Source organism: Petaurus breviceps, unplaced genomic scaffold (assembly GCF_028583685.1).
Source record: "Petaurus breviceps papuanus isolate PSGF00001 unplaced genomic scaffold, PetGlider_PUasm1.0 138, whole genome shotgun sequence".
Classification (NCBI taxonomy): domain Eukaryota; kingdom Metazoa; phylum Chordata; class Mammalia; order Diprotodontia; family Petauridae; genus Petaurus; species Petaurus breviceps.
In genome coordinates this window covers 21,815,590-21,830,249 of record NW_027185694.1, presented here as the reverse complement: position 1 = coordinate 21,830,249, position 14,660 = coordinate 21,815,590, and the positions used below count along the sequence as shown (strand labels likewise).

At 44.7% G+C, this 14,660-nt stretch overlaps 2 protein-coding genes across 8 annotated transcripts in view; one reads left to right on the top strand and one right to left on the bottom strand.

Annotated features, from left to right (window-relative positions):
- The window catches only part of NPRL3 (NPR3 like, GATOR1 complex subunit), a 79,898-nt gene extending 68,565 nt beyond the window's left edge, over window positions 1-11,333 (top strand). For all 6 annotated transcript variants that reach the window (XM_069107567.1, XM_069107576.1, XM_069107613.1 and 3 more), the window contains 3 exons: window positions 859-1,048; window positions 3,752-3,944; window positions 10,160-11,333. In XM_069107567.1, coding sequence (XP_068963668.1) covers window positions 859-1,048; window positions 3,752-3,944; window positions 10,160-10,325 — 549 coding nt within the window. In that variant the 3' untranslated portion in view covers window positions 10,326-11,333. The remainder of the gene's footprint in view (window positions 1-858; window positions 1,049-3,751; window positions 3,945-10,159) is intronic.
- A 482-nt stretch (window positions 11,334-11,815) lies between these two features.
- MPG (N-methylpurine DNA glycosylase) overlaps window positions 11,816-14,660 on the bottom strand; it is a 60,930-nt gene continuing 58,085 nt past the window's right edge. For both annotated transcript variants that reach the window (XM_069107653.1, XM_069107643.1), the window contains one exon: window positions 11,816-12,348. In XM_069107653.1, coding sequence (XP_068963754.1) covers window positions 11,969-12,348 — 380 coding nt within the window. In that variant the 3' untranslated portion in view covers window positions 11,816-11,968. The remainder of the gene's footprint in view (window positions 12,349-14,660) is intronic.

Below are 14,660 nucleotides of genomic sequence, written 5' to 3'. Positions count from 1 at the left end.
GTAGGATAACATCCACCTTTGGAACCTGTGTGATCATGATATACGCAACTGACCAACAAAGGAGAGTGAGAAGGGAAAAACCAGTGTCATAAAAACCCAAAGAAGAGATTGTATTCAGGATGACAGGGTGTTGCATGGTGTTAGGTGCCACAGTGGTCAAGAAGGTCGAACACTGAGAAAAGGTCATCACATTCAGCCATTAGATCATTGGTGCTTTTGAGAGGGTAGTTTTAGTTAAGTGGTGAAGTCCCAAGCTGAATCACAAAGGATTGAGAAGCAAGTGAGAAGAAAAGAAGTGGAAACAATGAGTTTAGACATCTTTTTCTAGGAGAAGAGAAGAGGGTGTTAGCCTGAGAGGACAAATAGGATCTAGTAGTTTTTATTTTAGGTTCGAGGAGACTTACATATATTTGTAAGAAGTTGGGGAGAAATTGGTGATTATAGGGACAGTCTGCTGTGGGATCAAGGGACCATGAAAAGGATCTGACCCTTGAGAGAAGAAGCATCACCTCTTCATCAGAGACTATAATAAAAGAGAGCCTGGGAATTCAGAGACATAGAGGAGAGAAAAGGCAGCTCGTGGCAGATAGTCTCCATTTTCTCAATAAAGTATGGAGTGAGGTCCTTAGCTGAGAAAGTAGATTCTGGGCCTGTCGTCAGGACAAATATGGGGCTAGATAGCTGGGGGCAGCAGCTAATGCATGAATGTGGTTAGAAGTGCATGTGGTCTAGAGCTTTCCCAGTGGTGGATGTCAAAGAGTATCATTCTTCTTTCTGGGCCTGACTCTTCTCCCTGAGGTCTGGTTTTTCCTCCTTTTTTATGTTTTCCTTTATGAAATTCCCCTCCTGTCTTTGTAGACACAACTCATCCAGATGGTGATCTGGATGCTTCAGCACAGGCTTCTAATCCAGCTTCACACATATGTTTGCCTGATGGTGCCCCCCAACGAAGAAGAGAATCGAACACGAGAAGAGGATGTCCCCTTCACCACCCGCGTTGGAGGCAGGAGCCTTAGCACACCCAATGCCCTGAGCTTTGGCTCACCAAGTACGATCACCTCTCTTGATACCCTAGCTTTGCCTCAGAAAGGGGGAGGGAGCCTATTAATATCCCCATCCCCAGGAAGATGTGAGGAGTGGCCTGATATCTAGGCTCCCACCTCTCATGTGCCTGGCCTTGGGAACTGAGACAACTGGGCAACTTGGTTTGCACGTGCAGGTGTGTACCCAATAGGGAGCAAATATTTGTGGTTGCAGGTCTTGTCTTAGGACCTCCTTCCAAGCTCCCTGTAGTGTTTGCCTGCTTTCAGGAACAGCCCAAGAGCCCCTGGGGAATGTCCCCTTGTGTACATACTCTTCCAGCCCTTTTCTCAGTCCTCAGAACTCCAGAGGGAGTGAAGCCAGGCTGCTTCCTAGACAGCCTGGACATGGGCTCCAAGCTTTCTCATTCTAGTGTCATTTTATTCTCCTCTGACTGACCCCTCCTCCCTTGGGTATCTTCCGCAAGTTAGCTGAAGGAGTACAGTTTTATCCTGATCCCAGGAGTATTAGGAACTCCTGGGGCTAGGAGGGGCCTTTGCTCTACCACTGCCTATGCCCTTTCAAACCAGTGAGTCATAATCATTTTTAAAAAAATTAAATTAAAAAAAAAAAGCCTTCCATAGTAATTGATCAGTTACCATTTTCTGTATCCCCCTGAGTACTTTGCTGCAGCTCATCTAAAGCTCTTACTGTGGCTTGAGGCTGTATTCTACTCTTTTGGGGCTTAGGTAGAGACTCCACTGCCTTGGAGCCCATCCTGGACCCTCAGAGGATGTATCAGGCTCCAAGTCTTTAAAGCTAGGACTGAAGTAGTTAGCATTGTGTGAAAGCACTTGTCCCCTAAAATAAGATTGATATTATTATTACTATTGATAATAACTCACAAGATTCCCAGAGCTCCAAACAACCCTCACAGTAACCCCAGGAAGTTGGTGGCACAGATGTTGTTGATCCCTATTTTCCAGAGAAGGAAGCTGAGGGTCAGAGGAATTAAGTCACTTGCCCTGAGTCCTATAGCTCTTAACATCAAGGTTTAGCTTTGACCGTAAGTCTGCAGACTCCGAGCCCAGGCTGTCTCCTCTCTGTGAAGCTTCCTGAGATAAGCCTGTTGGACTGCTAGAAGAGCAGGCTCCTTAGAGGTGTATCAAGAAGTCTCATGGTCTGAGCCAAGGACATCCTGGAAACAGCTGAGCCAAAGGCCAAGGAACAAGGAACTAGCCAATCAGATTTTCTTCACAGTCATAGAGAGAAGTTGAACCAAACCTTTTCCAGAGTACTTTGAGGAGGATTCTGATCTCCAGAAGTCCTTCTCAAAAAAAAAAACCAGCCAAACTACCTTTTCATTCAAGCTGAGACTGATTTTGTAACAGCTCATTAGAATACATGGATTTCAGTGAATATATTCCTTTCCAGCAGACGCTGTGCTGAAACTCCATCCGTGTTGGTGGTATTCAGAATTCTTAGAAATGCCGAAAATCCATTTCATTACTTTAGATTCACACTCCTTTAAAACAAACAATCCAAAACCCATATTTCCCGGCATGATCCCTGTATTTGCCAGACTTGGCTCTAAATGAACATTCAGCTGTTTCCAACCTCTCTCCCACCAAAGCTGAAGATGTGCTATCAGAGAAAATGTCAATTTCAGTGTTCACTAGGCTCTAAAGGTAATTCCCAAATAGATTTCTCAAAAGTTCTGAGCATTAGCTGGCAGCTATTGTACTAAATGCATAGCTTCCCAAAGGGGCTACTTGGAAGGACAACACTCACATTCAGTTATGAATATTTTTTTACAAAATCGGTCACAGCTTCTAGTGCAGTCTGCAAAAAACCAAAGTGCCTGAGTTCCTTACACCAGAATTCCCTTGTGATCTTTTTTCTTATCTATAAAGATGAGGAAATGTTTCCTTGTTTCTCAAACTTCCCATTGTAAGACTTTTCTGTGATTCTTACAATCGGAGGTTTAAAGTTGAAAGGGACCTTAGAAATCATCTGGTCCAATCTCCCTGTTGTACAGAAGAGGAAAATTGAGACCCCAAGAAATTAAATAACTTGCCAAAGGCCACACAGATTGTTAGTAGTGGAGCCAGGATTTGAACCCAAGTTGTCTGATTCCAAATCCAGTGCTCTTTCCGTTGTCTTTTGTCAACCTGTGTTTGTATGTGTCAGGAATTTAGAGGGACTTGAAAAAATCCTAAAATAAAATTAATTTGCAGGTCTATAGCCTGCAACCCACTTCCCCTACACCAGACTTCCTTCCAGTGACCTCTCCTTGGCTTCTGTGATTCATATTACTTGTCTCCTTTCCGTACTACTGGCTACCCATGTACCATGTACCTATGTTATCCCCTCCATCAGAATTCCTCAGAGGACACAGGAGAAGGAGTTGCTAACTCCAGCTCAGATGGCTGTGTAAAACAGTTGGCCTTCATGCTAACATGCCATTGAAGGAAATAGCAAAAGCAGGAACCCCAAAAAGTAGGCTTTTCATGGGGATGGGGAGATAAACTGGGCCAGTCAGGATTTGGCTTCTTCTGGGCACTCCTGTTAACAAAGACCTGGTCTGTTCAGAGAGTGCCCATGCCGCCAAGAAGAATAAGACAAGACACAAGACCTTTTGTCTTACTTCTCAGAGAGGCCATGGCTTCACTCTGTCCTGCCACAGAAAAGTATAAGCTTCTATCACCTGACCTCGTGTTCTTTCCTATAGCCAGCAGTGATGACATGACCCTCACAAGTCCCAGCATGGAGAATTCCAGTGCTGAACTGCTCCCCAGTGGAGACTCCCCACTGAATAAAAGGATGACTGAGAATCTCCTGGCCAGCTTGTCAGAGCATGAGCGGGAAGCCATCCTCAGTGTCCCTGCTGCTCAGAACCCTGAAGATCTCCGCATGTTTGCCAGGTGGGAGCTTTGGTGTAACCAAGTCATTGGAACTTTACTCATTAGACAACAGAAAAACATGTTAGATGGTTACTGCTATAGTTAAGGCAAGTGGATTAGAGCCTCAGCTAAAGTGGTCACAGCTTCATAGATTTAGCACTCGAAGGGACCTCAGTGGTCATTGAGTCCCACTGCCTCACTTGAGAGATGAGACTAAGGCCCAAGGCAGTTAAGTGACTTACCCAGGGTCACACAGCTAGTACATTTCTGATGTAAGATTGAAGTCCAGCAGTCTATCCACTATGCAAGGTGGCATGGGAAGAGAGACGAGGATGCAGTAGTGAGAGCGTGGAGTTGGAATTGATAGAGTTTAGACATGATAGGAAAATGAAAAGCCAAAGCTACCCCAAAATCAGGAGCATTGACAGAAATAATGAAGTCAGCAAAAGCTTTAACTTTGAACTGTGGAGTTTCATGTGTAGGTCTGGCTTAGAATTCAGTCAAATCCAACATTTGTTAAGTATGTCCTATATGCAGGGCTCTGGCATCGGGGTGAGAGGTACATATTTGGGCAGGTAATCTGAATAAAAGGGACAATTGGAAGCAATGCAAAGGGGTTGGGCTAGATTATTTCTAAAGATATTATAGTTCTAACAATTAGTTTCTCTCCTTGTGCAAAACCTTGATAATTCATTTGGAAAATTAACCCTTTATTTTAAAAGTAAACTTTTAAGAATAAAAAAGACCACCTGTTCCCTAGAGCTGGTATTGACCTCCTGCAGGAAGGCCTGTTTCTACATGAGTTAACCCAAGGTCTAGGCTGTTAATTAGGTCCAGATCCTGCTAATTGCCATTTGGTTTTTCACTCATAGGGAATGGCCAAGTAATGAGCAATTGTTTACCTCAAAGAAAATATGCATCAGTGCCTCATTTCTAACAGTTTTGAGGGTTTCACTTCTATAAAAAGGGGAATTAATTGTAGGCACACAGTAACATTTAATCGGGTTGCTATGCTGCCTGTCTTAGAAAAGTCATTTCAAATCCATCTTTTACCAGCTGCTGTGGATTATTAAGGAACAAATATCATTTTGATTTCCACCTAGTTTCTTAGGAACATACCTGCTGTATTTGTACTTTCCTGGACATACATACTGCAGAGGTGATTCTGAGTTCCTCTGTAAAAATAACTTGGTTAATAAGAACCTAGGAAGGGAATGTAAACCTCCCCATGCCTAACAAATAAGTGTCTCAAATTAAAGATATCTATAAGCACATGAAGAAATGCTCTAAATCACTATTGATTAGAGAAATGTAAATCAAAACAACTCTCAGGTACCACATCTCACCAGTCAGATTGGCTAAGATGACAAAACAGGAAAATGACAAATGCTGGAGAGGATGTGGGCAAATTGGAACACTAATGCATTGTTGGTGGAGTTGTGAACTGATCCAACCTTTCTGGAGAACAATCTGGAATTATGTCCAAAGGGCTATAAATAATTTCATACCCTTTGACCCAGCAATACCACTTCTAGGGTTATATCCCAAAGAGATCATAGAAGTGGGAGATAGACCCATATATACAAAAATATTTATAGCAGCTCTTTTTGTGGTAGCAAAGAATTGGAAATTAAGGGGGTGCCCATCAATTGGGGAATGGCTGAACAAGTTGTAGTATGTGCATGTTATGGAATACTGTTGTACTATAAGAAACGAGGAGCAGATGGACTTCATATTTACCTGGAGAGGCTTATATAAACAATTACAGACACAACATATGTGTGATGACCAGCTTTGATAGACTGGACTCTTCTCAGCAATGCAATGATATAAGTCAATCCCAAAAGACTCATGATGGAGAGAGATGTCTACATCCAGAGAAAGAACTAGAAAGAACTGAGTTTGTATCCAGAGTGAAGCAAACCACCTGATCTTTTTCCTTTTCTTGTTTGGTTTTATTTCCTCTTTGCCATTTTTTGCCATCTGATACAGTCCGTCTTTATAACCTGACTAATGTCTAATGATCCTATACTTGGCTGCCATGGACGGGGAGGAGAGGGAGGGGGACAGAATGTGAAAATCAAGGAATTGTGGAATTGAATCTTGTAAAACTAAAAGTAAACAAACAAATTAAGAAAAAAAAAAGGAAAATACACCAAAAAAAAAAACAAACCAAATAAGTGTCTCTGCCTAGGGTGCCTAGGTGCCGCAGTGAGTAAAGTGCCAGCCCTGGAGTCAGGTGGACCCCAGTTTGGTTCCGGCCTCAGACATTTAACACCCATACACAAAAAAAAAACTATCCGTGTAACCTTGGGCAAGTTACTTAACCCCAATTGCCCTCCAAAAGGCAAAAAAAAAAGTGTCACTGCCTGACTTCTTAACTATGTGCCTAATACCCTATGTTGGTATGACCTAGTGAAAAAGCAAAAACATTAGTTTAAGAGTGAAGAGAAATGGATTGTGGTGTTGACCCTGCTACTAAATCGCATATCACCTTAGGCAAAGTTGCTTATTTCTCAGTCTCATTTTCCTCCGTAATTCAGGATAAAGTGGAATAGTGGAGGTGGAACAGACCAAGCATGTTTGGGAGACAGAAATAGGGGATTTTAGGGGCGGCTAGGTGGCAAAGTGAGTAGAGCGCTGGCCCTGGAGTCAGGAGGACCTGGGTTCAGATCCGGCCTCAGACACTTCACACACACACACACACACACACACACACACACACACACACACACACACACACACACACACAAAACTAGCCATGTGACCTTGGGCAAGTCACTTAACCCCAATTGCCCTCCCCTCCCCCCTCAAAAAAAAAACAAAAAAGAAAAGAAATAAGGGATTATAAATTTAGAAAGCTCAGTGGAAAAATTACTTTCTATATCAAAATTAGATATTTTAGTTTTTGTTGGCAAGGTAGAAAGGACTGTCAGTTCAGTCCCTTTAGCCATCCACTGTCCATTTAGGATCAGCCATGCTAATGCAGTGAGGTGAGACATGGCATGGTGCCCAGAGGTGAGAGAACCTGTGAGAATGTTCTTCAAAATTGTCATTATAGTTATAGTTCAGAGCCAGGAACTCTGAGGACCAAGTTCAAGTCCCACTTCTGACATATGCTGACTGTGTGGGGCATATGGGGTGTTCAAGAGGACTAGCCCCTCTGATATGAGGGCTACTCATCTGCCTTTGGTATCCACCTGATTCACCCAACTCTCAGCCATAGCTCCAAGAAGCTGTGGCAGCAACCACACCCCAGCAAAACCACCTCAGTAGACAGGCTAAACCAGGCTGAGGGGACAGGCCTCAAAGCCATCAGTGAGCTGGGTGGGGGATGTCTACCCCAGGCTTGTGAAGACTTCCCTGGGGGGATGTGCAGATTAGAACAGTTGGTTCCAATGGCCAGGAAGCTGAAGCAGGCACTGAGGAGAGCTTAGAGCTTGGTCAGACACTGAAGATGCCAAGGTCATCCACTGCATCCTGAACCATTACCAGTCAACCTGACTTTTGTCTTGCCACTGGCCTTAGATGGCTCTGAAATCGAGAGTAAGAATGATGATTGCAACTCTGCCTCATTTAACTCTGTGATGTGATTCGTCCTCTTCAAAAATGAAAGATGAACAACAGGCTGTGTGACCCAGGGCAAGTCACTGCACTTCCCAGTGCTCCAGGTACCCAGGGCTGTAAATTGCAGAGAAGGTGCTGGCCTGCATTGGTAAATTCATTTCCCACTGGAAATTCCCTGCACCAGTGAAACCACAGGTTCTTTCCCTGTCCCTTTTTCATGCTCATGTGGTTTGCATTCCCTGAGTACCTGCCAACTGAAAGGAGAAAGGGACCCCAAGTGTGTAAATGGCCGAGGGAGACTAGCATGGTTGTGAACACATGGAAACAGGGCTCTAGTGGAGAGACCTGGGCTTGGATCAGTTCTGGCACCTTCCTGTGTCACCATGGGCCTTGGTTTCCTTTTCTGTGAAGTAACAGGGGTTGGACTAGATGCAGTCCAGTCCACTTCGCAGTTCAGGTATTTTATGATCCTAGTCTCTTACTGCTTAGCCAGGCCTGGTGGGCCCAGAGAAACAGCGTCTACCTCCTGAGCCAAACAATATCAGTTGCATAGCTTTGAATGTGAGTGGGGAGGACTAACCCATCAGGGAGCTGACAGAAATCTCCAGACCATGAGTTTTCTTTCTGCCTCTATGTCCCTCTCAAATCTGTGCCAGTTCTAGTGAAGCTCTTCGGCTCGAGTCAGTCTGAGTGGTACTTGGAGAGATGTTATTCTAAGCCTGCTCTGTATGCTGTGTGACCTGTGCTTGCCTCGCTCAGGAATCTGAATGAGTGTAAGGGAACGATCCCAAAATGCCCTTCTCTGAAAAGCTCAGGGCAAGTGGGAGGGTAGCACAGAAACTATCAGAGCAAAAAAGGTTGGTGGTGTCAATTTTTCCCCATGAAAAAGACTCCCGAATACATACCACCCCACTTACTGAAGAACAGAGCCTTCTTATACAAATCCAGTTCAGCCCCAGCCCCCAGGACTGCTTGGGGGAATAGGGAAATGTCGCAGGAATGGTCACTAACCCCCTCTGGCAGCACTGTCTACAGGGAATACTGGCACTTCCATTTTGGGGAGGAGGACAAGAAACTGGACCTAAAAATGTTAAGGAGGGAAGTTCCCAGAAAGGCAACCCTTTGTCAGAGGTGACCTGCCTGATGCCAGGCACTAATCCCATAATCCTCTGATGACTGAAGGAAGAGGGACAATGTGTGCATCTGTTGCTCTGCTTCCTTCTGTGTACCCACCTTTCTGTGTTCACTGGGAGCTCAGAGGGAGAGAAATGTACAAGTTATTGTCATGGTTGACAGAAAGAGACCTGTGAAAGACCAGAGTCTTCATATTTTTTTTTTTATTTTATTTTTTCCAGTTACATGTAAAAATAATTTTTAACATTCATTTTTTAAAATTTTGAGTTCCAAATTCTCTACCTCCCTCCCCTCCCCGGGCAAAGATATAGATTATATACAGTTACTCATGCAACACAATTTCACATTAGCCATGTAGCAAAAGAAAACACAGACCAAAAGAAAGTAACGATAAAGTTTTTTTTAAGTATGCTCCAGTCTGCATTCAGAGGCCATCAGCTCTTTCTCTTGAAGTTGATAGCATTTTTCATCATAAAACTATCTTGTCATTTCATATAGCATCAGCAGTATTCCATCACAATCATATGCCACAACTTGTTCAGCCATTTCCCAACTGATGGGCATCCCCTCATTTCTAATTCTTTGCCATCACCAAAAGCTGCTTACAAATATTTTTGTACAGTTCTATTTTATAAGTTCTTTCCCCCCTTTTTTTTTTGGATCTATTTGAGATATAGACCCTAACAGTGGTATTTTTAGGTCAAAGGTATACACAATTTTGTAACCCTTTGGGCATAGTTTCAAATTGTTCTCAGGAATGGTTGAATCAATTCACAGCTCCACCAACTGCATGAGTGTCTCAATTTTTTTCTGCCTTAATTTCCTCAGTTGTGAGATAGAAATAATCCTTTTTGTATTATGAGATGATATATGTTTAAGCAATTTTAAAATTTTATAAAAAGTACCATATAAATGCCAGCATGATATAGTGATTAGAAAAGTGGATTTATCCAGGAAGATCTGGGTTTACATACTGATTTCTGATTCATCCTGGGGAATATTTTCCAGGGTCCCAGAAAATTCTCTAAAAGCTACCAGTGTTCCTTATGCCAGTGAAATCACAAGTTCAATCCCAAATTTAGATTTATTATTATTATCCTAGGCCTGTCTATCTGAGAGGGTGGGTGGTTATAAGAACCAAGTGAGAGAACGTATATGAATGCTATATAGACAAACATTGTCATTTATAGTTGAGGCCAGCAGAGGCTACCTAGAATAAGGGTATGAACCAACTGGTGACAAAGCCAGAAAATATCCCTGCAACATCATACTGTAGACAGAGCATTGGCCCTTAAATCAAAGGACCAGTATTTAAATCCTACCTCTGATGTTTATGACTTCTGTGACCATGGACAAGTCATTTAACCTCATTGAGTCTCAGTTTCCTCATCAGTAAGGGGTTGGCTCAAAAGATGACTTTTAAGGTGACTTCCAGCTATAGATCTATGATTCTTTGATCTAGGAAGGGCCTCTAGGATGGAAAGTGCCGACAAAGACCTTTGAAGTGCCTTTACTAATTTCTTCTTCTCTCTTAGACTATTACATTATTTCCGGGGACGCCATCACCTGGAGGAAATCATGTATAATGAAAACATGCGACGATCCCAGCTGCTGATGCTCTTTGACAAGTTCCGAAGTGTGCTGGTGGTCACCAACCATGAGGACCCAGTTATCTCAGTTTTCCAGTCACTTCTAAAATGAATGGGAAGTTAGCCCTGCTCAGAGGATCACTCACCCTGGAGAATTCTTCGAGCCACCAAGGCCAGAGGGGATGGGTGGCTATCTTAGGACCATGGTTGGTTTCTCCTCAGGCTCTAAGTTGGCTTTCCTATTATTTCTCCTTTGGAGAAGCAGCAGTGACTATGTGGCCTCCTAAGAAGTACAGTATTAGTGGGATCGAAAAGTCCAGTTATTTGGATCTTGAATTCTAGACGTAGGTGGAGGAAAGGCTATTTGTTGGCTCAGTTTAGCTTGAGGAAACTGCCCTGAAACAACATGACTTTGACTCACATGATAGCTTCCTAATCTGGAATCAACTCTAGGTTCCAGCTCAGCTTAAGCCTGCTGCTAGACTGGCATGGGGACTCCCTTCGGCCATCAGCTCTTGGTTTGCCCGTCATTCCTGGACCTACTACCATCCTGCATACTGGCTGGTTATTGGCCTAGGATTGGTGGGGTGGGAGAAGCTGAGAGGCCTTCCTTGCTCTGCTTGAATAGCATATGATTTCTGTAAGTTTCTCCTAAAGGTTAATCTTGCCAACTTAACCATGGTGTAGCCCCAGAGCTAAGGGACTGTTGAGGATGTTATAAGAAAGTAAAAGAGCCAGGACTCAGCTTTCTAGCTGTTCTGTCTCATGCCTTTCCCTTGTCCCTTGTAATTACCATTCAGTTTTTGTAAGGAGTGCCCCCCCCCTTAAAGGGGATACAGCCCCTTGATCAGTTTTTCCCCCTGTATTCTCATAAAAGTCATTATTGAAAACATGGCTTAACCCTTTGGACCCTTCCCATGCAGGGGGGCCTGAATGCCTTGACAGCGAGGGGCTGCAGCTGGTCAGGAGACCTGTAAACAGTTGCACTGAGGCAATGGGAAAACAAGAGTTTCTCTCCATGCTGTGGCAGCCACCCCTAATGAGATTCACAGCCAATTCAGTCGTTTTTGTCAGAGCCTCTCCCAGACTCTGTCTGTGGAATAAATACACTTTCTATGCAGTTCCGGTAAGATGCTTAAGTGGGTAATGACACTGGGGCCTCTTGATGTTAAATGGTTTTTGCATCAGCTGGAGAGCTGGCTAGGTTATCCCTGGGCCAGCAGCATTGAAAACAGCTCAGTGTCTGCCCCAGGCTCCCTGGGAAAAACCACTCTGGACCCCAGGGCAAACCCTTGACAAGGCCTGCTAGGACATCTTGACAACAGCAAGGATGACAGTATCGGGGCTAGAGAAAAAAGGAAGACCACGGCCCAGGCGGTGGCTCTGATGGGATCTTCAGGTGCCTAGGGCTCCTGTCCTACTGTTTGGGCAAGGCCAAAGATACCTGCAGTTAAAGTCAGATTGCTTTATGGGAGAGGGTTAGGTACCCCTAACCCCATGGCTCAGAGGCCACAGTCTCCCTGAAGGCCACTGACTTTCTTGCCCTAAAACAACACACTAAAAAAAAGTTGAGACACTAATATATACACGACTCACCTAAGATTGTTTTGTGGAAACAATTTATTTTTCTAAACCTCTAAAAATCTTTATTGTAGCCTAGCCAAGCCATGGTCTTAACACAACAGGGGCTCAGCTTGCAAGTGCTGAATTCATCACCAGCAGCAGCAGAAGCAGTTCAGCTTCCCTAGCTGGGCCCTAGCCACTGGCCTGCATTTCCTGTTCTACCTTTCGATCTACCACACTGACATAAGGGTTGCCTTGGATGTAGAATCTGAGTGGCTTTAGGGCCCATTCTCCAGCATAGTTGATACCAATCCTGGCTGCTGCCACCACAGTATGTTCCCCTGGCCTTTCAGGGCCCTGCTCCAGCCAAATGGCTTCCTCTTCTGCCAGGTCTCTCTGGTCAAAGCTCTTGTCAATGGCCAGGGCTTGACATAACTTAGAGGGGCCATTGCAAAGTTCCCGGTCCTTTAGGGCTCTGGCAGCTCCTTTTCGGTGGGCATTACGAAGCTGTCGCATCATCTCCAGGCCTTCCACTGGCTCCAGGGAACGAAGAAGGATGCATGCCCCTTCACCTGCAGACAGCAAGACAAGCCTTGGGTGTGAGGGGGATTTTTGAAGAATTTCTGCTGTAAAGCAAGGTGATGCAGGTTGGTCAGAACCCTTCCCCAGCCCCACTCTGAGATAGGGTATATATATATAGTGGTATCCTTAGATAAGGGTGGGGAATCAGTCGGGCAAGAGCAGTGACTTCTTATTCTATTTTCTCAAAACAGTGAAATGTGTTTTCAGCCTTGCTAATTAGTTTGTAAGTTTTTATTTCAGTACTACGAGCCATCGATCATGAGAGGGAAACCTCTTGGCTACTTCTCTTGATCTTTCCTTCTCTACATCCTCCCCTTATGCTCATGGAAACAGAGCAACAAGTCGCAGGCAAAACAGGAGGGAAACTGATGAAAAGTTCTACCACCAGGCCCCAGACCAAAATTCTTTCCTCATTCTTTTGGGGAAGAAACTGTCTTCATTATGAATGTTCTGTTAGAGGCAAATCAATAATTAGGAAAGAAACTAAGCCAAGACTGAACACCAGGCTACAGCAATCTTGGGTGCAAGGGACAAGTTTAACAGGTGATGTGCGGCTTTTACGGGCTCTATAACTCTGTACCCAAATCTGGGACATACTTCCCTGTGTAAAGAGAACGAGGCGTGCCAAGAGGGACGATAGGGAGAGAAAGCCTGAACATCAGACTGTCATAAAATGGGCTGGCCTATTGCTCTGATGTATGTGTGACCAAACAGTACAAATCTCTGTTTCTCTCTGGGTTTTATTTTCTTTGTAAAATGAGGGGTGAAAGGTAGTCAGATTGATAAAGTTTTATCTAGTGCAAAAAGCCTGATTCTTTAACCCCATACTAACAACACAGTGATATAGACAGAAAAGGCCTCCCTCTAAGTCTGGACAGGTTGAATTTTGGAAAAATCCAGCCTCCATGTGAGTTTTAAGCATAATACCTCCTTTGTCGTCATCCTCCCACAGGATTCTTTATCTATACCATCTGTGAGGCCAGCAGAGCAGATCTCAGGAGGCCTTACTCCCCTTGTCCACACCCAAGGCCTCAGCCTCGAGCCCTGAGTTTAAAGGGCTGGCCTTGGAGCTCACCAACACCAGATTATTTTCCCAGTAAAAAAAAAAGCCATCTGGGGCCCCAGACAGGCCCTGCTTGCTGGCTAGAAGGTTTCTAGTCTGTGTCTCACCCACATGTCATTTCACCTCTATCCTGACTGGGCCAAGGTAGAAGAATGCCATTAAAGTGAGGAATGATCAAAGAAGGTGGCTCTCCCCTGCACCTTTCCAAAGTGCACTAAATGAAGAGAACTCTGCACAAACATGTCTCCCCTCCTCAGGAACAGAAGTAGGTGCTATCTCCCTAGCGCCTTGGAATTTAGGCCAGGGTTTCTGAGATCACATGTGGCCCTTGGTGGTCAAGCACTGGGCACATTCATGTGAATCAGGTGAAAAGGGTAGCATCTCTTTGCTGGGTCATGGAGGGAGAGGATCTCTTCTGAATTTAGCTTTGACACCTAGGGGACCAGAAAATAGCTAGATCTCTTCAGGTGCTTCCTTGAGTAGGAGAGTGGGAAGAGTGTTGTGATCAGAAAGCTTGGGTTTGAGTCTGAGCTCCATCACAATTTATGGGGGTGACCTACCAGCAAGGCACTCCTCTCAGAGCCTCCCTCTTCCAGCTCTAAGTCCTGTCATCCTTAATGGTTCCCCCTCCTAGAATCCCAGTTTCCTCATGTATAGAATTAGGATAATGCTGGTAGGGCTGTTGAGGCAAGTAATATTATCTGCATGCAGCCCAGAGTGCACAGCAGTGATAGGGCTGAGATGGGAATTCACCCGCTCTGATGGAATGTGCCTCATCTGGAACATAGCTTAAACCACCTCCTCACTGCCCCTCCCCCCACAGTCCTGATTCCTTCCTTAGTCTCCCCAGACTCTTCTACCACCTGTGCCCTAAGGGGCCCTTCCGGCTGCCTCCAGGGTATTCCTCTAGGTTTGCCCAATGGCCAAGAACCAAAGGATCATATATGGAAGTAGAAAGGTACTAATCTCCAGCCTGTGAGGGGGCAGATGGGGGATGGCAAAACACCTTGTGTTTTCTACTAAACCAGAACCTCTATTTCATACTCTCATAAACTTACAAACACCCTCCCACTTGGCTGCCCTGGTAGGCTGAGAGTCTCCTGACAGGGGACACAGCCCCTAGGGGACAATCAGGCAGGCTGAGTTCAGCAGAGCTCTCATGCTCAATCCAGCCTCTGGCTGACAAATTTGAGCTGCTTGAGAACAGGATATTCCTGCCCCTCCACCCCTGTGACTCAC